The sequence below is a fragment of the Calonectris borealis genome, chromosome 35 (assembly GCF_964195595.1).
Source record: "Calonectris borealis chromosome 35, bCalBor7.hap1.2, whole genome shotgun sequence".
Classification (NCBI taxonomy): Eukaryota; Metazoa; Chordata; class Aves; order Procellariiformes; family Procellariidae; genus Calonectris; species Calonectris borealis.
This window is the reverse complement of record NC_134346.1, coordinates 198,832-224,839: the sequence shown is the minus strand read 5'-3', so window position 1 is coordinate 224,839 and position 26,008 is coordinate 198,832. Positions and strand designations below refer to the sequence as shown.

The 26,008-nt window shown below is 65.5% G+C and overlaps 1 protein-coding gene and 2 long non-coding RNA genes across 5 annotated transcripts; all 3 read right to left on the bottom strand.

Moving 5' to 3' along the window:
• Positions 1-521: 521 nt before the first annotated feature.
• On the bottom strand, positions 522-25,215 carry PPP2R1A (protein phosphatase 2 scaffold subunit Aalpha). Of its 3 annotated transcripts, XM_075135012.1 has the most exons (15): positions 25,002-25,215; positions 23,030-23,120; positions 22,680-22,780; positions 20,895-21,127; positions 19,036-19,183; positions 18,797-18,952; positions 16,864-16,978; positions 12,272-12,342; positions 9,731-9,865; positions 7,669-7,842; positions 6,744-6,804; positions 5,635-5,789; positions 3,343-3,485; positions 1,460-1,551; positions 522-715 (listed from the first exon to the last, which is right to left on the bottom strand). In XM_075135012.1, the coding sequence occupies exons 1-15, from the start codon at positions 25,077-25,079 to the stop codon at positions 699-701; spliced, it is 1,770 nt and encodes a 589-aa protein (XP_074991113.1). In that variant the 5' UTR covers positions 25,080-25,215; the 3' UTR covers positions 522-698. The 3 variants fall into 3 exon arrangements, with proteins under 3 accessions (XP_074991113.1, XP_074991114.1, XP_074991115.1); XM_075135013.1 differs by lacking the exon at positions 9,731-9,865; XM_075135014.1 differs by lacking the exons at positions 12,272-12,342; positions 16,864-16,978.
• On the bottom strand, positions 8,070-8,611 carry LOC142074400 (uncharacterized). Its single transcript, XR_012670598.1, has 3 exons — positions 8,506-8,611; positions 8,226-8,305; positions 8,070-8,140 (listed from the first exon to the last, which is right to left on the bottom strand). It is a non-coding gene; the product is annotated as an uncharacterized LOC142074400 (long non-coding RNA).
• LOC142074360 (uncharacterized) lies at positions 14,138-16,379 on the bottom strand. Its single transcript, XR_012670593.1, has 3 exons — positions 15,262-16,379; positions 14,354-14,472; positions 14,138-14,190 (listed from the first exon to the last, which is right to left on the bottom strand). It is a non-coding gene; the product is annotated as an uncharacterized LOC142074360 (long non-coding RNA).
• Positions 25,216-26,008: the final 793 nt, after the last annotated feature.

The following is a 26,008-nucleotide window of genomic DNA, read 5'->3' as shown; positions in this document are numbered from 1 at the left end:
GGGGCGGAGCCAGCGGCTATGGGGCGGAGCCAGCGGGCTGAGGGGCGGTGCGGGCGCAGCAGGGGGCGGTGCTAGCGGCTGGGGGGCGGTGCTGGGGGGCGGAGCCAGCGGCTGAGGGGCGGGGCCAGCGGCTGAGGGCCGGCGCAGGCCCCTCTGCGCATGCGCGGGGCCAGGTTGGGGGGGAGATTTAAAGGGGCAGGCGCCCGTTTGGGGAGGGGGGTGTGTGGCTAAAAAAAGAGTCAAAACCCGGCAAAAACGGGGGTTTTAATGGGGGAGGGGCTCACCTGGGTGGTGGCTGAGGAAGGGGAGGGGCCACTGGGGGGGGTGGGGATACCTCTGCCACCCGCTGTCACCTCCTGTCACCCCCTCTTGCCCCTCCCCCCCCCCCGAGGCTGCCCGCCCCTCCCCCACCTTAGTGTGGCACTTGGGAACAGCCCCCAAAGGGGACTGGGAGGGACTGGGGAGACTGGGGGGGCTCCCCCTACCCCCCCCCCCAAATAGAGACGAAACCATGGGAGCGGTTTATTAACGGCGAAACTCGTTATAATTAATTAATAACCCGGGGTGGGGGAGGGGAGACGATGGGGACACGTTGGGGACACGGTGACATCAACACCCCCCCCCCCCGGGTGGGGTTGGGGGGGGGTGGGGGGGAGGGGAGACGGCGCCGTTGGCATGCGGGGACGGGGGACGCGGGGTCAGGCCAGCGCCAGCACTGCGGGGGAGGGGGGGGGACATCGGTGTCACCGTCATGGAGTGACCCCCCCCCATGTCCCCAATTGTCCCCCAATGTCCCATCCTTGTCCCCCCCCCACTGTCCCCAATGTCCCCCCAGTTCTCCCTGTGTCCCGCCAGTGTCCCCCCACCCCCCCCAAGTCCCCCATTGTCCCCCCACACCCCCCCAATGTCCCCCCATATCCCATCCTTGTCCCCCCACACCCCCCCAGTGTCCCCCCCATGTCCCCAATTGTCCCCCCACCCCCCCTCCGCTGTCCCCAATGTCCCCCCATGTCCCCAGTTGTCCCCCCCATACCCCTCCCAGTGTCCCCAGTGTCCCCAATGTCCCCCCACGTCCCCCCAGTTCTCCCCCAGTGTCCCACCATTGTCGCCCCACATCCCCCCCACTGTGCCCCCCAAGTCCCCAATTGTCCCCCCACACCCCCCCCAGTGTCCCCAATGTCCCCCCAAGTCCCCAATTGTCCCCCCACCCCCCCCCAGTGTCCCCCTATGTCCCCAGTTGTCCCCCAGTGTCCCCCCATGTCCCCAGTTGTCCCCCAATGTCCCCCAATGTCCCCAATGGTCCCCCCCCCAGTGTCCCCAATGTCCCCCCAGTGTCCCCCCACACCCTCCCCATGTCCCCAGTGTCCCCCCATGTCCCCAATTCTCCCCCCCAGTGTCCCCAATGCCCCCCCACCCCGTGTCCCCCCCCCACCCCCCAACGTCCCCAACGTCCCCTCACCGCTCAGCGCCTCCTGCGCAAAATATTTGACGTCGACGTCTTGGTCCTGCGTCAGCTTCTCCAGCACCGGCTTCACCTCGTTCTGCAGCGTCCTGGGGGCGGGGCACACCCGTGGGCGGGGCACACCCGTGGGCGGGGCACGCGTGGGACATGGCGGGGGGGGTGGGAGCGATGGCGGTATCAGGGAAATAAACGGGGGCGCGGCGGGCGCTGGGGGTAACGCGGGCACGGGGCGGGTGCAAGGCAAGCGCCAGGTGCCCTGGGTGGACTGGAGGGACTGGGTGTAAGACCAGGCCTGGGTGGACTGGGTGGACTGGGTGCACCGGGTGCACCGTATGTGCTGGGTGCACTGCGAGCCCTGGGTGCACTGCGAGCACTGGGTGCAGTGGATGCGCTGCAAGCACTGTGTGTACGGCATGCACTGGGTGTACTGGGTGCGCTGGGCGTGCTGGGTGCGCTGCGAGCGCTGGGTGTACTGGCTGCGCTGTGTGCGCTGGGCGCACTGCATGCGCTGGGTGTACCGAGTGCGCTGGGTGCACTGGGTGTACTGCGTGCGCTGGGTGTACTGCATGCACTGGGTGCACTGCGTGCGCTAGGTTTACTGGGTGCGCTGCGTGTACTGCATGCGCTCTGTGTACTGCATGTGCTGGGTGCACTATATGTGCTGGGTGCACTGCGTGCGCTGGGAGCACTGTGTGTGCTGCGTGCGCTGGCTGCACTGCATGCACTGGGTGCACTGGCTGCGCTGTGCGCACTGCATGCGCTGGCTGCACTGTGTGCACTGCGTGCACTGGGTGTACTGGCTGTGCTGGGTGCACTGGGTGTACTGCGTGCGCTGTGTGCACTGCATGCACTGGGTGTACTGGCTGCGCTGCATGCGCTGGGTGTGCTGCGTGCGCTGGGGATGCTGCGTGCGCTGGGTGCACTGGCTGCACTGGGTGTACCGGCTGCACTGGCTGCGCTGGGTGCACTGGGTGTGCTGCATGCACTGGCTGTACTGGCTGCACTGAGTGCACTGGGTGTACTGCGTGCACTGGGTGTACTGCGTGTGCTGGGTGCACTGCAAGCACTCTGTGTACTGCATGCGCTGCGTGCACTGGGTGTACTGCGTGCGCTGCATGTGCTGCGTGCGGTGGCTGTGCTGCGTGCGCTGGGTGTACTGCGTGCACTGGGTGCACTGTATGTGCTGGGTGTACTGCAAGCGCGGGGTGCACTGCGAGCGCGGGGTGCACTGCGAGCGCGGGGTGCACTGGGTGCACTGTGTGCACTGCGAGTGCTCTGTGTACTGCGTGCACTGGGTGCAGTGGATGCGCTGCAAGCACTGTGTGTACTGCGTGCACCGGGTGTACTGCGTGCGCTGGGTGCACTGGCTGTACTGGCTGTGCTGGGTGCGCTGGGTGTGCTGCATGCACTGGCTGTACTGGCTGCGCTGGGTGTGCTGCGTGCGCTGGGTGCACTGGCTGCACTGGCTGCACTGGCTTCGCTGGGTGCGCTGGGTGCGCTGCGTGCGCTGGCTGCACTGGCTGCGCTGGGTGCGCTGCATGCACTGACTGCACTAGCTGCGCTGGGTGTGCTGCGTGCGCTGGCTGCACTGGCTGCGCTGGGTGCGCTGCGTGCGCTGGGTGCGCTGGGTTACTGCGTGCACTGCGTGCACTGCATGCACTGGGTGTACTGCGTGCGCTGGGTGCGCTGGCTGCACTGGGTGCGCTGGCTGCACTGGCTGCGCTGGCTGCACTGGCTGCGCTGGGTGCACTGGCTGCACTGCGTGCGCTGGCTGCACTGCGTGCGCTGGGTGCGCTGCGTGCGCGGGGTGCAGGGCAGCCCCGGCGGTGCGGGGGGAGGGGGCGCGGGCGTCGCGGGGGGCGCGGGGGGCGGGGCCGTACCCGCTGTCGAGGATGGGCCCGATGCGCTGCAGGGACTTGGCGACGTTGAAGCGGACGTTGGCGACGGCGTCGGCCGCCATGCGCAGCACCGTGGGCAGCATCTGCTTGGTGGTGATCTCCTGCCCGCACACCTCCGACAGCACCTACGGGGGGGCACCCAGGGGTGGGGGGGGGCTCCCAGGGGTGCAGGGGGGGCACCCAGGGGTTTTGGGGGGCTCCCAGGGGTCTGGGGGGCACCCAGGGGTGCGGGGGGGGCTCCCGGGGGTTTTGGGGGGCTCCCAGGGGTCTGGAGGGCACCCAGGGGTGCGGGGGGGCACCCAGGGGTGCAGGGGGGGCACCCAGGGGTGCGGGGGGGGGCTCCCAGGGGTCTGGGGGGCTCCCAGGGGTGCGGGGGGGGCTCCCGGGGGTCTGGGGGGCACCCAGGGGTGTGGGGGGGGCTCCCAGGGGTGCAGGGGGGGGCACCCAGGGGTCTGGGGGGGCTCCCAGGGGTGCGGGGGGGGGCTCCCAGGGATTTTGGGGGGCTCCCAGGGGTGCAGGGCGGGGCACCCAGGGGTCTGGGGGGGCTCCCAGGGGTGCGGGGGGGGCACCCAGGGGTGCAGGGGGGGGCACCCAGGGGTCTGGGGGGGCTCCCAGGGGTGCGGGGGGGGCTCCCAGGGGTGCAGGGGGGCACCCAGGGGTGCGGGGGGGGCTCCCAGGGGTGCGGGGGGGGGCTCCCAGGGGTCTGGGGGGCACCCAGGGGTGTGGGGGGGGCTCCCAGGGGTCTGGGGGGCACCCAGGGGTGCGGGGGGGGGCTCCCAGGGGTGCGGGGGCGGGGACCCAGGGGTGCAGAGGGGGGCACCCAGGGGTTTTGAGGGGCACCCAGGAGTCATGGAGGGGGCACCCAGGGGGTTTTGGGGATGGGGACCCAGGAGTTTTGGGGGGGGGGGGGGGGGGGGGGGCGCACCCAGGGGCGGTACCCAGGGGTGCAGGGGGGGCACCCAGGGGGTTTGGGGGCCACCCAGGGGTGTGGGGGGGGCTCCCAGGGGTGCGGGGGGGGCACCCAGGGGTTCATGGGGGGCACCCAGGGGTTTTAGGGGGGCACCCAGGAGCAGTACCCAGGAGTGCGGGGCTGGCTCCCAGGGGTTTTGGGGGGCATCCAGGGGGGCGGGGGGGCACCCAGGGGGTTTGGGGGCCACCCAGGGGTCGGGGGGGGCACCCAGGGGTTTTGGGGTGCTCCCAGGGGTGCGGGGGGGGCTCCCAGGGGTGCGGGGGGGGGCACCCAGGGGTGTGGTAGGGGGCTCCCAGGGGTGCGGGGGGGGCTCCCAGAGGTTTTGGGGGGGGCACCCAGGGGTTTGGGGAGGGGGCACCCAGGGGTGTGGGGGGGGGGGGCTCCCAGGGGTGCGGGGGGGGCTCCAAGAGGTTTTGGAGGGGGCACCCAGGGGTGTGGGGGGGCACCCAGGGATTTTGGTGGGGGGCTCCCAGGGGTTTTGGGGGGGGCACCCAGGGGTGGGGGGGGGGGGGGCTCCCAGAGGTTTTGGGGGGCAGCTCCCAGGGGTGTGTGTGGGGGGCTCCCAGGGGGTTTGGGGGGGCACCCAGGGATTTTGGGGGGGGGCTCCCAGGGGTTTTGGGGGGGGGCTCCCAGGGGTCCCAGGAGGGCACCCAGGGGTCCATGGCGGGGGGGGTGGCACCAAGGGGGGCACCCAGGGGTTTTGGGGGGCTCCCAGGGGTGTGGGGGGGGCACCCAGGGGGTTTTGGGGGGGGCTCCCAGGGGTCCCGAGAGGGCACCCAGGGACCCATAGCAGGGGGGGTGGGGGTGGGGGGCAGCACCAAGGGGGTCACCCAGGGCTTTGGGGGGGGCGGCACCCAGGGGGGTTGGAGGGGGCCCCCAGGGGTTTTGGGGGGGGGCTCCCAGGGGTTTTGGGGGGGGCTCCCAGGGGTTTTCGGGGGGCACCCAGGGGTGTGGGAGGGGGCACCCAGGGGTGCGGGGGGGGCTCCCAGGGGTGCGGGGGGCACCCAGCAGTTTTGGGGGGGCTCCCGGGGGTGGGGGGGGGGGCACCCGGGGGTTTTGGGGGGGGCACCCAGTGGTTTTGGGGGGCACCCAGGGGTGTGGGGGGGGCACCCAGGGATTTTGGTGGGGGGCTCCCAGGGGTTTTGGGAGGGGCTCCCAGGGGGTTGGGGGGGCACCCAGGGGTCCATGGCAGGGGGGAGCGGCACCAAGGGGGTCACCCAGGGCTTTGGGGGGGGCGGCACCCAGGGGGGGTGGGAGGGGGCCCCCAGGGGTTTTGGGGGCCCCCGGGGCGGGGCGGGGCTGACGTTGATGCAGAAGAGCGTGGTCATGCGGTGCAGGTAGTTGGGGTCGGCGGCCATGGCCAGGACCTTGGGGACGATGGTGCCCTGCGCCCAGTCCTGCCCGAAGCGCTCCACCAGTTTGCGCAGGTTACTGGTGGCCGCCTCCCGGATGGCGTAAACTGGGAAGGGGGAAACCAGTAAGGGTGGAACTGGGGGGGGGGGGGGGGGGGCGGTGATACCCCCACCGCTTCCCAGGGCAAGCGGGAAGTCCCAGTAACCCCCTCTGCCTCCCAGTGACCTGCCCCAGCAACCAGTAGCTCCCAGTATCCTCCCCCAAAGGGTTCCCAGTAACCCCCTCTGGCTCCCAGTAAGCCCCCCAAGGCTCCCAGTAAGCCCCCACCAGGTAACCAGGAAGTCCCAGTAAGCCCTTGTGGTTCCCAGTAAGCCCCCACCAGGCAACCAGGAAGTCCCAGTAACCCCCTCTGGCTCCCAGTGACCTGCCCCAGCAACCAGTAGCTCCCAGTATCACCCCCCAAAGGGTTCCCAGTAACCCCCTCTGGCTCCCAGTAAGCCCACCTGAGATCCCAGTAAGCCCCCACCAGGCAACCAGGAAAACCCAGTAAGCCCCTCTGGCTCCCAGTAAGCCCCCCAGGGCTCCCAGTAAGCCCCCACCAGGCAACCAGGAAGTCCCAGTAAGCCCCTGTGGTTCCCAGTAAGCCCCTGTGGTTCCCAGTAAGCTCCCACCAGGCAACCAGGAAGTCCCAGTAAGCCCCTCTGGCTCCCAGTGACCTGCCCCAGCAACCAGTAGCTCCCAGTATCACCCCACAAAGGGTTCCCAGTAACCCCCTCTGGCTCCCAGTAAGCCCCCACCAGGCAACCAGGAAGTCCCAGTAACCCCTCTAGGGGCTCCCATTAACCCCCCCAGTCCTCCCAGTAACTCCTCCAGCTCCCAGTAACCCCCCCCCCCAGGGGCTCCCAGTAACCCCCAGTAACTCCCCAGGGCTCCCAGTAACCTCCAGTAACCCCCCCAGGCCTCCCAGTAACACCCAGTAACCCCCCCCCCCGAGCTCCCAATAACCCCTCAGGGGGCTCCCAGTAACTCCCAGTAACGCCCAGTAACCCCCAGTGCTCACCGTGGTCGACCAGCCAGGCCATGCAGAGCGAGTTCAGCTTCTCATCAAAGAACTCCACGCCCTGGGGGGAGGGAAAACCAGTATAAACCAGTATGAACCAGTATAAACCAGTAGCCTCTCAGTGTGAAGCAGTATTTCCCCCAGGATGAACCAGTGCCCTCCCAAGAGGGACCAGTATGGCCCACTCCACTCCCAGTGCCTCCCAGTCCCCTCCCAGTGCCTCCCAGTCCCCTCCCAGTCCCCTCCCAGTGCCCCCACAGAAGACCATAACGCCCTCCCAGTGCCTCCCAGTGCCCCCAGCAAAGACCATAACGCCCTCCCAGTGCCTCCCAGTCCCCTCCCAGTGCTCCCAGCAAAGACCATACCGCCCTCCCAGTGCCTCCCAGTCTCTCCCAGTCCCCCCCAGTGCCCTCCCAGTCCCCGCCCAGTGCCCTCCCAGTCCCTCCCAGTGCCCTCCCAGTCTCTCCCAGTGCCCCCAGCGAAGTCCATACCGCCCTCCCAGTGCCTTCCAGTGCCTCCCAGTCCCCTCCCAGTGCCCCCAGCGAAGCCCATACCGCCCTCCCAGTGCCTCCCAGTCTCTCCCAGTCCCCTCCCAGTGCCCCCAGCGCAGCCCATACCGCCCTCCCAGTGCCTCCCAGTGCTTCCCAGTGCCTTCCAGTCCCCCCAGCGAAGCCCATACCGCCCTCCCAGTGCCTCCCAGTGCTTCCCAGTGCCTCCCAGTGCCCCCAGCGCAGCCCATACCGCCCTCCCAGTGCCTCCCAGTGCCCTCCCAGTGCCCCCAGCGAAGCCCATACCGCCCTCCCAGTGCCTCCCAGTGCTTCCCAGTGCCTCCCAGTGCCTCCCAGTGCCCTCCCAGTGCCCCCAGCGCAGCCCATACCGCCCTCCCAGTGCTTCCCAGTGCCTCCCAGTGCCTCCCAGCGCTCACCAGCTGGCCGGCCAGCAGGGGCATGTACTCGATGATGGCCAGGCGCACGCGCCACTTGGCGTCCTCGGCCAGCTCGACGATGGCGGGGAGCAGGGACTGGGAGAGCTGGCGGATGCCGATGACCTCGTTGACACAGTCCAGGTTGGAGATGATGTTGAGGCGCACCTCGGGGCACTGGGGGGAGGGGACGGCGGTGGCACCCGGGGGTGGCACCCGGGGGTGGCACCTGGGGGTGGGCATGGATGGGGGGGGGGGGACTGGGAGGGGAGGGTACGGGGTGGTGGCATCTATGGAGGTGGCACCTAGAGGTGGTGGCACCTGGGGGGTGGTGGCATCTATGGAGGTGGCACCTGGAGGTGGCACCTGGAGGTGGCACCTGGAGGTGGTGGCACCTGGGGGGTGGTGGCATCTATGGAGGTGGCACCTATGGAGGTGACACCTGGAGGTGGTGGCACCTAGGGGGTGGTGGCACCTAGGGGACAATGGCACCTATGGAAATGGTGGCACCTAGGGGGTGGCGGCACCTATGGAGGTGGCACCTATGGAAATGGAAGCACCTAGGAGATGGTGGCATCTATGGAGGTGGCACCTGGAGATGGTGGCACCTAGGGGGTGGTGGCATCTATGGAGGTAGCACCTATGGAGATGGTGGCACCTATGGAGGTGGCACCACCTATGGAGGTGGTGGCGGCACCTATGGAGATGCCACCTATGGAGATGGTGGCACCTAGGAAGTAGAGGCACCTATGGAGGTGGTGGCACCTATGGAGGTGGTAGCACCTAGGGGGTGGTGGCACCCAGGGGGTGGAGGTGGCACCTGGGGGGTGGAGGTGGCACCTATGGAGATGGCACCTGGAGGTGGTGGCACCTATGGAGGTGGTGGCACCTATGGAGGTGGTGGCACCTAGGGGTGGTGGCACCTAGGGAGGTGGTGGCACCTAGGGAGGTGGTGGCACCTAGGGGGTGGTGGCACTGGGATACTGCGAGGGGAGGGTATGGGGTGGTGGAACCTATGGAGGTGGCACCCAGGGGGTGGTGGCATCTATGGGGTGGCACTGCGAGAAGGTGTTCTTGGGGTGGTGGCTGCCCATGTCCTTGAGTGTCCCCCGAGTGTCCCCAGGTGTCCCCAAGTGTCCCCAAGGGTCCCCAGGTGTCTCTAAATGTCCCCAGGTGTCCCCAAGTGTCCCCAGGTGTCCCTAAGAGTCCCCAGGTGTCCCCAGGCGTCCCCAGGCGTCCCCCGGCGTCCCCCGGCGTCCCCAGGTGTCCCTAAGAGTCCGAAAGTGTCCCCAGGTGTCCCCAGGTGTCCCCAGGCGTCCCCAGGTGTCCCTAAGAGTCCCCAGGTGTCCCCAAGTGTCCCCAGGCGTCCCCAGGCGTCCCCAGGCGTCCCCAAGTGTCCCCTGATGTCCCTTGATGTCCCCACGGGTCCCCCGGTGTCCCCAACTGTCCCTAAATGTCCCAAAGTGTCTCCACGTGTTCCCACATGTCCCCAGGTGTCCCCAGGTTTCATCCCCAAGAGTTGTCCCCAAGTGTCCCCAAGCGTCCCCCACCCTGGTGGCACCATCTCCATAACGCCGACACCATCCCCAACCCCAGCGGTTGGGCCACCACCGTCCCCAATCCCTCAGCATCTCCGTGTCCCCAAGTGTCCCCAGGTGTCCCCAAGTGTCCCCAAGTGTCCCCAGGTGTCCCCAGGTGTCCCCAAGCGGCCCCAGGTGTCCCCAGGTGTCCCCAAGAGTCCCCAGGTGTCCCCAAGAGTCCCCAGGTGTTCCCAAGCGTCCCCAAGCGTCCCCAGGTGTCCCTAAGAGTCCACAGGTGTCCCCAAGTGTCCCCAAGTGTCCCCAGGCGTCCCTAAGAGTCCCCCGGTGTCCCCAAGTGTCCCCAAGCGTCCCAAAGCGTCCCCAAGCGTCCGAAAGTGTCCCCAAGTGTCCCTAAGAGTCCCCCGGTGTCCCCAAGCGTCCCCAGGTGTCCCGAAGTGTCCCCAAGTGTCCCCAAGCGTCCCCAAGCGTCCCCCAGTGTCCCTAAATGTCCCCAAGCGTCCCCAGGTGTCCCCACGCGTCCCCACCTCGTCCTTGAGCTGCGCGAGGAAGAGGGGCAGCAGATGCTCCACCGTGTTGTCCTTGCCCAAGATGGGGGACAACCCCATGATGACGGAGGCCAGGGCGGACTTGACGTGTTGGTTGGCGTCCGACACCAGCTCCTGGGGACACCACGGGGACATCGGGGGTGGGGACAGCCGGGGGGGGTCCCCGGGGTGGGGGCTGCGCTGGGGGGTGGCTCGAAGGTGGCCCTGAGGGGTTCCCAAGGTGTCCCACCACACTAGGAGGTCCCCAGGAGTGGCCCCAAGGTGTCCCACCACCTCAGGAGGTCCCCAGGAGTGGCCCCAAGGTGTCCCACCACCTCAGGAGGTCCCCAGGGGTGCCCCCAGGGTGTCCCCAAGGTGTCGACCACCTCAGGAGATCCCTAGGGGTGTCCCCCACATGTCCCCATCATGTCCCACCACCCCGGGAGGTCTCCAGGGGTGTCCCCAAGGCGTCCCACCACCTCAGGAGGTCCCTAGGGGCGTCCCCATGGTGTCCCACCAACCTGGGAGGTGCCCAGGGGTGTCCCCATGGTGTCCCACCACACCAAAAGGTCCCCAGGGGTGTCCCCAAGGTGTCCCACCACCCCAGGAGGTCCCTAGGGGTGTCCCTAGGCTGTCCCCATGATGTCCCACCAACCCAGGAGATCTCCAGGGGTGGCCCCGTGATGTTCCTCCATCCCAGACTAGCCCTAGAAGTGTCCCCAGGGTGTCCCCTTGATGTCCCACCATGCTAAAAGGTCTCCAGGGGTGTCCCCATGACGTCCCACCACCTCAGGAGGTCCCCAGGGGTGTCCCCATGGTGTCCCACCACCCCAGGAGGTCCCTAGGGGTGTCCCTAGGCTGTCCCCATGATGTCCCACCAACCCAGGAGATCTCCAGCGGTGGCCCCGTGATGTTCCTCCATCCCAGACTAGCCCTAGAAGTGTCCCCAGGGTGTCCCCTTGATGTCCCACCATGCCAAAAGGTCTCCAGGGGTGTCCCCAAGGTGTCCCACCACACTAGGAGGTCCCCAGGGGTGTCCCCAAGGTGTCCCACCACACCAAGAGATCCCTAGGGGTGTCCCTAGCCTGTCCCCATGATGTCCCACCAACCCAGGAGATCTCCAAGGGTGGCCCCGTGATGTTCCTCCATCCCAGACTAGCCCTAGAAGTGTCCCCAGGGTGTCCCCTTGATGTCCCACCATGCCAAAAGGTCTCCAGGGGTGTCCCCAAGGCGTCCCACCACCCCAGGAGGTGCCCAGGGGTGTCCCTAAGGAGTCCCACCACCTCAGGAGGTCCCTAGGGGTGTCCCCATGATGTCCCACCACCCCAGGAGGTCCCTAGGGGTGTCCCCATGATGTCCCACCACCTCAGCAGGTCCCTAGGGGTGTCCCCATGATGTCCCAACAACCCAGGAGATGCCCAGGGGAGTCTCCAAGGTGTCCCACCACACTAAGAGGTCCCCAGGGGTGTCCCCATGATGTCCCACCACCTCAGGAGGTCCCCAGGGGTGTCCCCAAGGCGTCCCACCACCTCAGGAGGTCCCTAGGGGTGTCCCCAGGGTGTCCCCATGATGTCCCAACAACCCAAGAGGTACCCAGGGGAGTCTCCAAGGTGTCCCACCACACTAAGAGGTCCCCAGGGGTGTCCCCATGATGTCCCACCACCTCAGGAGGTCCCCAGGAGTGTCCCCAAGGTGTCCCACCACCTCAGGAGGTCCCTAGGGGTGTCCCCAGGGTGTCCCCATGATGTCCCACCAACCCAGGAGATCTCCAAAAGTGCCCCTGTGATGTTCCTCCACCCTAGACTTGCCCTAGAAGTGTCCCTAGGGGTGTCCCCATGGTGTCCCACCACCCCAGGAGGTCCCCAGGGGTGTCCCTATGATCTCCCATCACCCCAGGAGGTCCCCATGGGTGTCCCCATGGTGTCCCACCACCCCAGGAGGTCCCCAGGGGTGTCCCTATAATCTCCCATCACCCCAGGAGGTCCCCAGGGGTGTCCCCACGATGTCCCACCACCCCGGGAGGTCCCCAGGGACGTCCCCATGATCTCCCACCACCCCAGGAGGTCCCCAGGGGTGTCCCTATAATCTCCCATCACCCCAGGAGGTCCCCAGGGGTGTCCCCACGATGTCCCACCACCCCAGGAGGTCCCCAGGGACGTCCCCATGATCTCCCACCACCCCAGGAGGTCCCCAGGGGTGTCCCTATAATCTCCCATCACCCCAGGAGGTCCCCAGGGGTGTCCCCACGATGTCCCACCACCCCAGGAGGTCCCCAGGGACGTCCCCATGATCTCCCACCACCCCAGGAGGTCCCCAGGGACGTCCCCATGATCTCCCACCACCCCGGGAGGTCCCCAGGGACGTCCCCATGATGTTCCCATCACCCCAAAACGTCCCCACCTTGATGCACACCAAGATCTCACCCATGACCCCACCACCACCCCCACCGTGTCCCCACCATGTCCTCCCCCAGCCCAGGGGGTCCCCACGGAGTCCCCCCCCACCCCGTGGTGTCCCCAGGTGTCCCCAGGTGTCCCCTACCTTGATGCAGGGCAGGATCTGGCCCATGATGACGGCCTCCCGGCAGTCTGGGGACAAGTTCTCGCAGAACTCTGGAGACATGGGGTGGCAGCGGTTGGGGAGGTGGGGACACGGGGAGGGGTCTTGGGGACACGGGGGGGACTCCAGGGACCATCCCTGGGGACACAGGGACCTGGGGATGGTCCTTGGGGACATGGGGACACCAGGGACCATGCTTGGGGACATGGGGACCATCCCTGGAGACACGGGAGACCCCAGGGACCATCTCTGGGGACATGGGGACACCAGGGACCATCCCTGGGGACATGAGGGACCATCCCTGGGGACATGGAGACTCCAGGAACCACCCTTGGGGACATGGGGACCTAAGGACCATCCCCGGGGATATGAGGGACATGGAGGACCCCAGGGACCATCCTTGGGGACATGAGGGACCATCTCTGGGGACATGGGGACCCCAGGCACCATCCTTGGGGACATGGGGACCCCAGGCACCATCCTTGGGGACATGAGGGACTCCAGGGACCATCTCTGGGGACATGGAGACTCCAGGAACCACCCTTGGGGACATGGGGACCTAAGGACCATCCTTGGGGATATGAGGGACATGGAGGACCCCAGGGACCATCCTTGGGGACCTGGGGACCATCTCTGGGGACATGGGGACCTAGGGACCATCCCTGGGGACATGAGGGACCCCAGGCACCATCCTTGGGGACATGAGGGACCATCCCTGGGGACATGGGAACACCAGGGACCATCCTTGGGGACATGGAGACTCCAGGAAGCATCTCTGGGGACATGGGGACCTAGGGACCATCCTTGGGGACATGGGGACCATCCCTGGGGATATGAGAGACCCCCAGGACCATCCTCGGGGACATGGGGACCATCCCTGGGGACATGAGGGACCCCAGGCACCATCCTTGGGGACATGGAGACTCCAGGAACCATCTTTGGGGACATGGGGACCTAGGGACCATCCTTGGGGATATGAGGACCTGGGGACCATCCTTGGGGACATGAGGACCCCAGGGACCATCCCTGGGGACATGGGAGACCCCAGGCACCATCCCTGGAGACATGGGAGACCCTAGGGACCATCTCTGGGGACATGGAGACTCCAGGAACCACCCTTGGGGACATGGGGACCTAAGGACCATCCCTGGGGATATGAGGGACATGGAGGACCCCAGGGACCATCCCTGGGGACATGAGGGACCATCTCTGGGGACATGGGGACCCCAGGGACCATCCTTGGGGACATGAGGGACTCCAGGGACCATCTCTGGGGACATGGAGACTCCAGGAACCACCCTTGGGGACATGGGGACCTAAGGACCATCCTTGGGGATATGAGGGACATGGAGGACCCCAGGGACCATCCTTGGGGACCTGGGGACCATCCCTGGGGACATGGGGACCCCAGGGACCATCCCTGGGGACACGGGGACCTGGGGACCATTCTTGGGGACATGAGGGACCATCCCTGGGGACATGAGGAACCCCAGGGACCATCCTTGGGGACATGGAGACTCCAGGAACCATCTTTGGGGACACGGGGACCTAGGGACCATCCCTGGGGACACGAGGACCTGGGGACCATTCTTGGGGACATGAGGAACCCCAGGGACCATCCTTGGGGACATGGGCACCATCCCTGGAGACATGGGAGACTCCAGGGACCATCCTTGGGGACATGGGGACACCAGAGACTATCCTTGGGGACACGGGGACCTGGTGACCATCCTTGGGGACATGGGGACCATCCCTGGGGACATGAGAGACCCACGGGACCATCCTTGGGGACGTGGAGACTCCAGGAACCATATTTGGGGACATGGGGACCTAGGGACCATCCCTGGGGACATGAGGACCTGGGGACCATCCTTGGGGACCTGGGGACCATCCCTGGGGACCTGGGGACCCCAGGGACCATCCCTGGGGACACGAGGACCTGGGGACCATTCTTGGGGACATGAGGAACCCCAGGGACCATCCTTGGGGACATGGGCACCATCCCTGGAGACATGGGAACACCAGGAACCATCCTTGGGGACATGAGGGACCATCCCTGGGGACATGATGAACCCCAGGGACCATCCTTGGGGACATGGGGACTCTAGGAACCATCTTTGGGGACATGGGGACCTGGGGACCATCCTTGGGGACATGAGGACCTGGGGACCATCATTGGGGACCTGGGGACCATCCCTGGGGACCTGGGGACCCCAGGGACCATCCGTGGGGACACGGGGACCTGGGGACCATTCTTGGGGACATAAGGAACCCCAGGGACCATCCTTGGGGACATGGGCACCATCCCTGGAGACATGGGAGACCCCAGGGACCATCTTTGGGGACATGGGGACCTGGGGACCATCCCTGGGGACATGGGGACACCAGGGACCATCCCTGGGGACATGGGCACCATCCCTGGAGACACGGGAGACTCCAGGGACCATCCTTGGGGACGCAGGGACCTGGGGACCATCCTTGGGGACATGGGGACCATCCCTGGGGACATGGGGACACCAGGGACCATCCTTGGGGACATGGGGACCATCCCTGGGGACATGGGGACACCAGGGACCATCCTTGGGGACATAAGGGACCCCCGGGACCATCCCTGGGGACATGGAGACTCCAGGAACCATCTCTGGGGACATGGGGACCCCAGGGACCATCCTTGGGGACATGGGGACCATCCCTGGGGACATGGGAGACTCCAGGGACCATCCTTGGGGACATGGGGACACCAGGGACCATCCTTGGGGACATGAGGGACCTGGAGACCATCCCTGGGGACACGGGGATCTAAGGATGGTCCTTGGGGACTTTAAGACCCTCCTTGGGGACATGGGGACCATCTCTGGGGACACAGGAGATGCCAGGAACCATCCCTGGGGACCTGGGGATGGTCCTTGAGAACATGAACCCCAGGGACCATCCTTGGGGACCTGGGGAGTCCAGGGACCATCCTTGGGGACGTGAGGGACCTACGGATGGACCTCAGGAACATGATGGATCTTGGAGACATGGGATCCAGCCTTGGAGACCATCCCTGGGGACATGGGGACCATCCCTGGGGACTTGGGGACTCCAGGGACCATCCTTGGGGACACAAAGACCTGCAGATGGTCCCTGGGGACACGGGGACCATCCCTGGGGACACGAGGACCTGGAGATGGTCCTTGGGGACCTGGGGACCACCCTTAGGGACATGAGGGACACCAGGGACCACCCCTGGGGACGCAAAGACCTGGAGATGGTCCTGGGGGACACGGGGACCATCCCTGGGGACACAAAGACCTGGAGATGGTCCTTGGGGACCTGGGGACCACCCTTAGGGACATGAGGGACACCAGGGACCATCCCTGGGGACACAAGGACCTGGAGATGGTCCTGGGGGACACGGGGACCATCCCTGAGGACACAAAGACCTGGAGATGGTCCTGGGGGACCTGGGGACCACCCCTGGGGATACGAGGACCTGGAGATGCTCCTTGGGGACATGGGGACCACCCTTAGGGACATGAGGGACACCAAGGATCACCCCTGGGGACACAAGGACCTGGAGATGGTCCTGGGGGACACGGGGACCACCCCTGGGGACACGAGGACCTGGAGTTGGTCCTGGGGGACACGGGGACCACCCCTGGGGACACGAGGACCTGGAGATGGTCCTTGGGGACCTAGGGACCACCCTTAGGGACATGAGGGACACCAGGGACCACCCCTGGGGACACAAGGACCTGGAGATGGTCCTGGGGGACATGGGGACCATCCCTGCGGACACAAAGACCTGGAGATGGTCCTTGGGGACCTGGGGACCATCCCTGGAGACACAAAGACCTGGAGATGCTCCTTGGGGACATGGGGACCACCCTTAGGGACATGAGGGACACCAAGGACCACCCCTGGGGACACAAGGACCTGGAGATGGTCCTGGGGGACACGGGGACCATCCCTGGGGACACAAGGACCTGGAGATGGTCCTTGGGGACATGGGGACCATCCCTGGGGACACAAGGACCTGGAGATGGTCCTTGGGGACCTGGGGACCACCCTTAGGGACATGAGGGACACCACGGACCACCCCTGGGGACACAAGGAGCTGGAGATGGTCCTGAGGGACACGGGGACCACCCCTGGGGACACAAGGACCTGGAGATGGTCCTTGGGGACCACCCTTAGGGACATGAGGGATACCAAGGACCACCCCTGGGGACACAAAGACCTGGAGATAGTCCTGGGGGACACAGGGACCACCCCTGGGGACACAAGGACCTGGAGATGGTCCTTGGGGACCTGGGCACCACCCTTAGGAACATGAGGAACCCCAAGGACCATCCTTGGGGACACAAAGACCTGGAGATGGTCCTTGGGGACCTGGGGACCACCCTTAGGGACATGAGGAACCCCAAGGACCATCCTTGGAGACCCAAGAACCACCCTTGGGGACACGTTGCTCTCCAGGAACCCTCCTTGAGACCCATCTGCAGGGACACGATGACCTCGGAGGACACCAGGACCCTCCCTGGGGGACAAAGGGACGCGGGGGGGAGGGGACGGAGGTGCCACCAACTGACCTTTGACCTTGTGGGAGGCGGCCGCCCGGACTTCGGCCTCGCAGTCCTTCATCAGGCTCTGGAAGGCCCCCACCAGGTCCGTCTTGGTGATCTCGGGACCCACGGCTCGTTGAAGCTGCAGGGGGGGGACCCCAAAGTGTCCCCAAATGTCCCCAGGGGCGTCCCCAAACGTCCCTCCCCCCATATCCCTCCAAAATGTCCCTAAAGATGTCCCCAAACCCCCCCCAAACCCCCCCAACCATCCCCACGTGTCCCAATGGTGTCACCACGCGTCCCCAGATGTCCCCAGGGTGGCCCCAAATGTCCCCAGGGGCGTCCCCAAACGTCCCTCCCCCCATATCCCTCCAAAACGTCCCGAAAAGTGTCCCCAACCCCCCCCCCAAGCCCCCCCCAACCATCCCCACGTGTCCCAATGGTGTCACCACGTGTCCCCAGATGTCCCCAGGGTGGCCCCAAATGTCCCCAGGGGCGTCCCCAAATGTCCCTCCCCCCATATCCCTCCAAAACGTCCCAAAAAGTGTCCCCAACCCCCCCCAAACCCCCCCAACCATCCCCACGTGTCCCAATGGTGTCACCACGCGTCTCCAGATGTCCCCAAGGTGGCCCCAAATGTCCCCAAGGGCGTCCCCAAACGTCCCTTCCCCCATATCCCTCCAAAATGTCCCGAAAAGTATCCCCAAACCCCCCCCAACCATCCCCACGTGTCCCAATGGTGTCACCACGTGTCCCCAGATGTCCCCAAGGTGGCCCCAAATGTCCCCAGGGGCGTCCCCAAACGTCCCTCCCCCCATATCCCTCCAAAACGTCCCTAAAAGTGTCCCCAAACCCCCCCCAAACATCCCCAGGGGTGTCACCACGTGTCCCCAGATGTCCCAGAGATGTCCCCAAGTGTCCCCAGGGGTGTCCCCATGTCCCCACCCATCCCCACGTGACCCCAGAGGTCCCCAAATGTCTCCACGTGTCCCCAAACGTCCCCCCAAACGCCCACAGGGATGACCCCACGTGTCCCCAAGTGTCCCCAGGGTTGTCCCCGTGTCCCCACCCATCCCCACGTGTCCCCAGATGTCCCCAAACGTCCCCAAATGTCCCCAAACGTCCCCTCAAATGTCCTCAAACACCCCCAGGGATGTCCCCAGGTGTCCCCGGGGGTGTCCCCCTGTCCCCACCCATCCCCATGTCCCCAGAGGTGCCCACATGTCCCCAAACGTCCCCCCAAATGTCCCCAAACGCCCCCAGGGATGTCCCCAAGTGTCCCCAGGGGTGTCCCCACGTCCCCACCCATCCCCACGTGTCCCCAGATGTCCCCAAACGTCCCCAAAAGTCTCCACACGTCCCCCCAAGTGTCCCCAAAAGGCCCCAGGGATGACCCAACATGTCCCCAAGTGTCCCCAGGGGTGTCCCCGTGTCCCCACCCATCCCCAGGTGCCCCCAGATGTCCCCAAACGTCCCCAAATGTCTCCACATGTCCCCAAACGCCCCCCCAAACATCCCCAAACGCCCCCAGGGATGACCCCACGTGTCCCCAAGTGTCCCCAGGGGTGTCCCCACGTCCCCACCTATCCCCACATGTCCCCAGATGTCCCCAAACGTCCCCAGAAGTCTCCACACGTCCCCCCAAGTGTCCCCAAAAGGCCCCAGGGATGACCCCACGTGTCCCCAAGTGTCCCCAGGGGTGTCCCCGTGTCCCCACCCATCCCCAGATGTCCCCAAACGTCCCCAAATGTCTCCACATGTCCCCAAACGCCCCCCCAAACGTCCCCAGGGGTGTCCCCATGTCCCCACGCGTCCCCAGATGTCCCCAAATGTGTCCCCAGATGTCCCCAAACGCCCCCAGGGATGTCCCCAGGTGTCCCCAGGGGTGTCCCCGTGTCCCCAAAGACGTCCCCAAAGGTCCCCAAAGCCCCTCCCAAAGGTCCCCAAGGGCGTCCCCTACCTCGGTGAACTTGTCGGCCACCATGTAACGGACGCGCCACGACTTGTCCTCGGCCGCCTGCCGCAGGGTGGGCATCACCAGTCCCTCCAGTTCCTCCTGCGGCAGCAACTGGGCGATGCTCACGCAAGCCTCCACCGCCAGCAGCCGCACCGAGTCCTGGAGAAGATCCCCTAAACGTCAAAAAAAAGGGGGGACCCAGGCACCCGAGGACCCCTCCCCGTCCCCCCCCACCTCTCTACCTGCTCGTCGGAGGCGAGGTTGGAGAACATGGGGATGATCTCGCTCTTGACGTGCTCCAACTCCAAGACTTTGGCGAATTCGCCCAGTTTGGAGGCGGCGGCGCGCCGGACCATGGGGGTGTCGTCCGAGCAGAGGTTGCGGAAGTATCTAAGGAGGTGGGGGATAACCCTTGGGGACATCTCGAGATCTCTGGGGACATCCCAAGATCTCTGGGGATCTGCCACGGGGTCTGGCGGACCAGGCCACGAAGACCAAAATGGGTCGCGGGGGCCAGTGTGGGCAGCCTGGGTTGACCAAGAGCTACTTGAGGGACACGAAGGATGGGTTGGGGCCACCAGGGATGGCTTGGGGTCACTGGTGACACCTTGGGGACGTGCTATGGGGTCTGCTGGACCAGGAGACGAAGACCAAAATGGGTCGCGGGGGCCAGTGTGGGCAGCCTGGGTTGACCAAGGGCTACTTGAGGGACACGAAGGATGGGTTGGGGCCACCAGGGATGGCTTGGGGTCACTGGTGACACCTTGGGGACGTGCTATGGGGTCTGCTGGACCAGGAGACGAAGACCAAAATGGGTCGCGGGGGCCAGTATGGGCAGCCTGAGTTGACCAAGGGCTACTTGAGGGACATGAAGGACGGGTTAGGGCCACCAAGGATGGGTTGGGGACACTAGGGATGGGTTGGGGACATCCTATGGGGTCTGCTGGACCAGGCCAAGAAGACCAAAATGGGTCATGGGGGCCAGCGTAGGCACCCTGGGTTGACTAAGAGCTACTTGAGGGACACGAAGGACGAGTTGGGGCCACCAGGGATGGGTTGGGGCCACCAGGGATGGGTTGGGGACACTGGTGACACCTTGGGGACGTGCCATGGGGTCTGCTGGACCAGGCCATGAAGACCAAAATGGGTCGCGGGGGCCAGTGCGGGCAGCCTGGGTTGACTAAGGGCTACTTGAGGGCCACCAAGGATGGCTTGGGGCCACCAAGGATGGTAACAGGTTGGGGATGGACCATAAGTTCTGCTGGACCAGGCTATGAACCCCAAAATGGACCATGAGAACCACCACAAAGACCTTGGCTTCACTAAGGGTTACTTCAGGGACACAAATGAAGGATTGGGGCCACCAAAGTTGGCTTGGGGCCACCAGGGATGACTTGGGGCCACCAGGGACACCTTGGGGACGTGCTATGGGGTCTGCTGGACCAGGACACGAAGACCAAAATGGGTCGCGGGGGCCAGTGTGGGCAGCCTGGGTTGACCAAGGGCTACTTGAGGGACATGAAGGATGGCTTAGGGCCACCAAGGATGGGTTGGGGACACTAGGGACAGGTTGGGGACATCCTATGGGGTCTGCTGGACCAGGCCATAAAGACCAAAATGGGTCATGGGGGCCAGCGTAAGCACCCTGGGTTGACTTAGGGCTACTTGAGGGACACGAAGGACGAGTTGGGGCCACCAGGGATGACTTGGGGCCACCAGGGACACCTTGGGGACGTGCCATGGGGTCACCACAACCAAACCACGAGCCCAATAACAGCCCAAGGAGCCAACACGAAGACCCTGGGGCCAACCTGGAGCTGCTTTAGACCCACCACAGTTGGCCTGCGGCCACCAGGAGCAAGTTGGGACCATCAAGAATGGTTTGAAGCCACCAGGGATGGCTTGAGGCCACCAGGAACGGTTTGAGGCCACCAAGGACGACTTGGGAACGTACCACGGGGCCACCACAACCACGTGGTGACCCCAACAAGCCAAGGAACCAACGTGAAGACCCTGGGGCCAACCCAAACGCCACCAAAGTTGCCGACAGGGCCACCAAGGATGGTTTGGGGACAACGGGGCCACCGCGGAGGTCACTCACTGTCGGAGCTCGGCCTTGACGGGGCTGGAGACGCGGGGGTAGCAGACGCTGAAGAGGCCGCAAGCGGAGGTGCGGGAGGTGAACCAATCACCTCCTGCCAAGCGCTTGACCAAGGGGACAAAGTGACCTTCCAGGTCAGGTGGGGCGTGTTCGTGGGACACCGCCCGGAGAGACTCCACCGCTTTGTCTCGCACCACCGTCTCCTCCACCGTGGCCAAGCTCTCCAAGGGGGGCTGTAGGATGGAGACGTGGGGTCACCCCGAAGTTGGGACACGTCCCCAGTCTCCACCGAGGTCCCTCGTGTCCCCAACGTCCCCCCGCAAGGAGCTCAGCGTCACCCCAATGTTCTGTTGAAGAACCCAACGTTCTCCTGAGGTGGCCGTGGGGGTCTCTAGGGGGGGACATGGGGTCACTCCCAAATCCTGACGTCCCACCAAGGTTCCTCAGGTCCCCAATGTCCACCCAAGCACCCCAACGTCCACCCAACCAACCCAACGTTCTCCTGAAGAGCCCAACGTCCCCCCAGGTCACCTCAATGTCACCCTTGAGAACCCCAATGTCCCCCCAGGTGGTGACAGGGTCTCCAGGGGGTCACCCCCAAGTCCTGACACCCCCCCAAGGTCCTTCAGGTCCACAACATCACCCTACAAGGAGCCCAACGTCCACCCCACCAACCCAACGACCACCCAACCAACCCAACGTTCTCCTGAAGAACCCAACGTTCTCCTGAAGAACCCAACGTCCCCCCACGTCACTCGATGTCACCCCAATGTCCCTCCAAAAGGTGGTAGGGTCTCCAGGGGGTCACCCCCAAGTCCTGACACCCCCCCAAGGTCCCTCAGGTCCCCAAAGTCCACCCAAGCACCCCAACATTCACCCAACATCCACCCAACCCAACGATCTCCTGAAGAGCCCAACGTCCCCCCAAGTCATCGTGATGCCCCCTTGATGATCCCAACGTCCCCCCTGAGGACCTCAACGTCCCCCCCAGGTGGTGGCAGGGTCTCCAGGGGGTCACCCCCAAATCCTGACACCCTTCCCAAGGTCCCTCAGGTCCCCAATGTCCACCCAAGCACCCCAACATTCACCCAACCAACCCAACGTTCTCCTGAAGAACCCAACGTCCCCCCACATCACCTCAATGTCACCCTTGAGGACCTCAATGTCCCCCCAGATGGTGACGGGGTCTCCAGAGGGTCACCCCCAACTCCTGACACCCTTCCCAAGGTCCTTTGGGTCCCCAACATCACCCTACAAGGAGCCCAACGTCCACCCAACCAACCCAACGTTCTACTGAAGAATCCAACGTCCCCCCACGTCACCTCAATGTCACCCTTGAGGACCCCAATGTCCCCCCAGGTGGTGGCGGGGTCTCCAGAGGGTCACCCCCAAATCCTGACACCCTTCCCAAGGTCCTTCGGGTCCCCAACGTCACCCTACAAGCACCCCAACGTCCACCCAACCAACCCAACGACCACCCAACCAACCCAACGTTCTCCTGAAAACCCCAAGGTCCCCCCAGATCATCTCAACGTCCCCCTTCAGGACCCCAATGTCCCCCCAAGTGGTGGCGAGGTCCCCCGAGGGTCACCCCTAAAATCCTGATGCCCCCCCTAAGGTCGCTCAAGTCCCCAATGTCCACCTAAGGTCCCACCACGGAGCCCCAGGTGCCCCTGGGGTGGGACCTGGGTGTCCAGGAGGGGGTCGGGGGGGCACCCAGATGTCCAGGAGGGGGTCGAGGGGGCACCCAAATAGCCGGGGAGGGTGGGGGGGGAGGTCCCATACCAGGAGACAATGGACAAACTCCGGTCCCCCAACCAGGGCGGTGAAGGTCCCCAGTTGCTCCGCCAACGCCAGCAGCACCTCGTCCTCATCGTAGATGGTATCTGGGACAACGCAGGGGACACGTGTCACCCCCCCGGGGCTGTCAATCACCCCCAAGCCCCACCCACCACCCCCAAACCCCACCCACCACCCCCAAACCCCCACCCCCCACCCATCTCCCCAGCAACACACAAGCAACGCAAAAGCGTAGGGAGCTTTTGGGGGGGACAGGGGGTAAGTGGGGGCCCCCCCCATCCTTGCCCCCACTCCCCAAGATTCTGGGGAACCCCCTGGACCCCCCCCCTTTTTACCGGTGAGGAAGGGCAGGAGCTCGCTGCGGGTTCGCTCCACGCCCAGCGCCAGGGCGATGGTCGACAGCTTCTTGATGCTGTTGAGGCGGAGCTGGGGAAAAAAGGGGGGGGGGGGGACACAAAAAGTGAGGAATTGCCCCTCCCCCAAGCAAAATGGGGAACCCCAAGGGGGGAAAACCACCCCCCCCGGGGTAAATACCCCCCCCTCAGGGTAAATAACCCCCCTCTGGGGTAAATAACGCCCCCCCCCAGGGTAAATAAAACCCCTTTTTGGAGGGAAATTGCCCCCCCCGGGGACAAAATGGTGCCCGTGGGGTCAAATAACCCCCCCCGGGGTCAAATAACCCCCCCAGGAATAAATAACCCCCCCCAGGGGCAAATAAAGCCCCTTCTGAGGGGAAACCCCCCCTCCCGGGGCAAATAACCGCCCCTCCGGGGCAAATAACCCCCCCGGAGGCAAATAAAAACCCTCCTGAGGGGGGAATCGCACCCCCCGGGGACAAAATGGCGCCCGTGGGGTCAAATAACCCCCCCCGGGGTCAAATAACCCCCCCAGGAACAAATAAAGCCCCTTCTAAGGGGAAACCCCCCCTCCCGGGGCAAATAACCACCCCCCCCGGGGTAAATGACCCCCCTCTGGGGTAAATGACCCCCCCCAGGGTAAATAAAACCCTTCCTGAGGGGGGAATCGCACCCCCTCAGGGACAAAATGGCGGCCGTGGGGTCAAATAACCCCCCCCCAAGAATAAATAACCCCCCCTCAGGGGCAATTAAAGCCCTTCCTGAGGGGAAACCCCCCCTCCCGGGGCAAATAACCACCCCCCCGGGGTAAATGACCCCCACCAGGGGCAAAAAAACCCCTTCCTGAGGGGGGAATCGCACCCCCTTAGGGACAAAATGGCGCCCGTGGGGTCAAATACCCCCCCCCCCCCGGGGTCAAATAACCCCCCCAGGAACAAATAACCCCCCCCGGGGTCAAATAAAGGCCCTTCTGAGGGGAAACCCCACCCCCCGGGGCAAATAACCGCCCCCCCGGGGCAAATAACCCCCCTCTGGGGTAAATGACCCCCCCCCGGGGTAAATAAAACCCTTCCTGAGGGGGGAATCGCACCCCCTCAGGGACAAAATGGCCCCCGTGGGGTCAAATAACCCCCCCAGGAACAAATAACACCCCCCCAGGGGCAAATAAAGGCCCTTCTGAGGGGAAACCCCCCCCCCAGGGGCAAATAACCGCCCCCCCGGGGCAAATAAAGCCCCTCCTGAGGGGAAAACCCACCCCCTTGGGGACAAAATGGCCGCTCTGGCGGCAAATAACGCCCCCCCCCCCCTCCCCGGGGCAAATAAAGCCCCTTCCGGGGGGAGAAACCCGCCCTCCCCCGCCACTCAACCTATCAGGAGCCTCGTCTCATGGCTCCGCAGCGCGGCGGCGGCAGAGAGAAGCCCCCCCATTGGTTCCGTCCCCCCCAACACCTGCTAAGCCCGCCCCTCTCGGCTCCGCCCACGCCGGGCGACACCCAATGGCGGCCGACGACGACCCGCCGTCCTGCTCTGATTGGCTGCCGCGAGGCGGAAGGAGGGGGGAGCAATCTGGGAGCGCCGCGCTGCCCCGCCGATAGGGGGCGCCGAGGAGGGGGGGGCGACTCTCCTTAACCCCTCCCAGACCAATCAGGAGCCCCCTCACAGAATAAACGGGGGTCGCCAACCAATCAGAGCGCGCCTTTCACCCCAACCAGCGGCGTGAGGGGAGAGAAGAGGATGAGGAGCCCCCCCCCCCCCCCGCCATGTAACGCCGCTCCCCATTAGCCCGCGCCTGAGGGGGGAACGCGACTCCAGCCAATCACAGCGGCTGTTTCATAGCGGAGCCGCGGCGGCCGCCATTAGCGGTAGGAGCGGGGCCGCGGCGGGTGAGGGCGACCGGGCCCGGAGACCGAGGGCGGACCCGGGGAGCGGAACCGAGTCCGGTAACCGGTACCTGCACGTCCTCGTTACGAAGCTCGTCGATGAGGACGGCAATAGGGTAAAGCGAATCGTCGCCGTCCGCCGCCGCCATCTTGTCCGCCGCCGCCGCCGCCCCGGCTCTGAGGGCCCGTACGGGGCCGCCCGCCCCGCTCTTGCAGGGTCTCCCGAACGCTCATTGGCCGGCGCTACCCCAACGCCCGCCCCCTCCCTCTTCCCCATTGGCCCAGACGCTCGGGGAGGGCCGCCTCGCCCCGCCCCCTTGCGGCCAACGCGGCCGCGCCCCCTCCTCGCCGCCTGATTGGGCGGCGCCGTTGAGTGACGGCGCGGAGGGGCGGGGCGAGGCGTTGCTGGGCAACGCGGCGCCGCCGTCTTGGATGCTGGGGCCAAACTGGGACCCGCTGGGTCATACTGGGGCCGAACTGGGACCCGCTGGGACCCCCCCCCGGGGCCAAATTAGGACCTGCTGGGTCATACTGGGACCCACTGGGTCAAACTGGGATCCGCTGGGGCCAAACTGGGACCCACTGGGACCCCGCAAAGCCAAACTGGGTCATACTGGGACCGGCCTGGGGACAAACTGGGTCATACTGGGACCGCCCTGGAGCAAAACTGGGTCATACTTATGGGGACACCCCTGCTGCCAAACTGGGACCCACTGGGACCCCCCCAAAGACAAACTGGGTCATACTGGGACGCCCCTGGGGCCAAACTGGTTTATATGGGGACTCCCCAGCCCCAAACTAGTTTAGCCTGGGACTCCCCTGGGGCCAAACTGGGTCATACTGGAACCCCCCAGCCCCAAACTGGTTTATACTGGCAGCCCCCAGCCCCAAACTGGTTTATATGGGGACCCCCCAGCCCCAAACTGGTTTATACTGGAACTGCGCAGCCCCAAACTGGTTTTATACTGGCATCCGCCGTTCCCAAACTGGTTTATACCAGAACCCCCCATCCCTAAACTGGTTTATACTGGAACCCCCCGACCGCAAACTGCTTTATATGGGAACCCTCTATCCACAG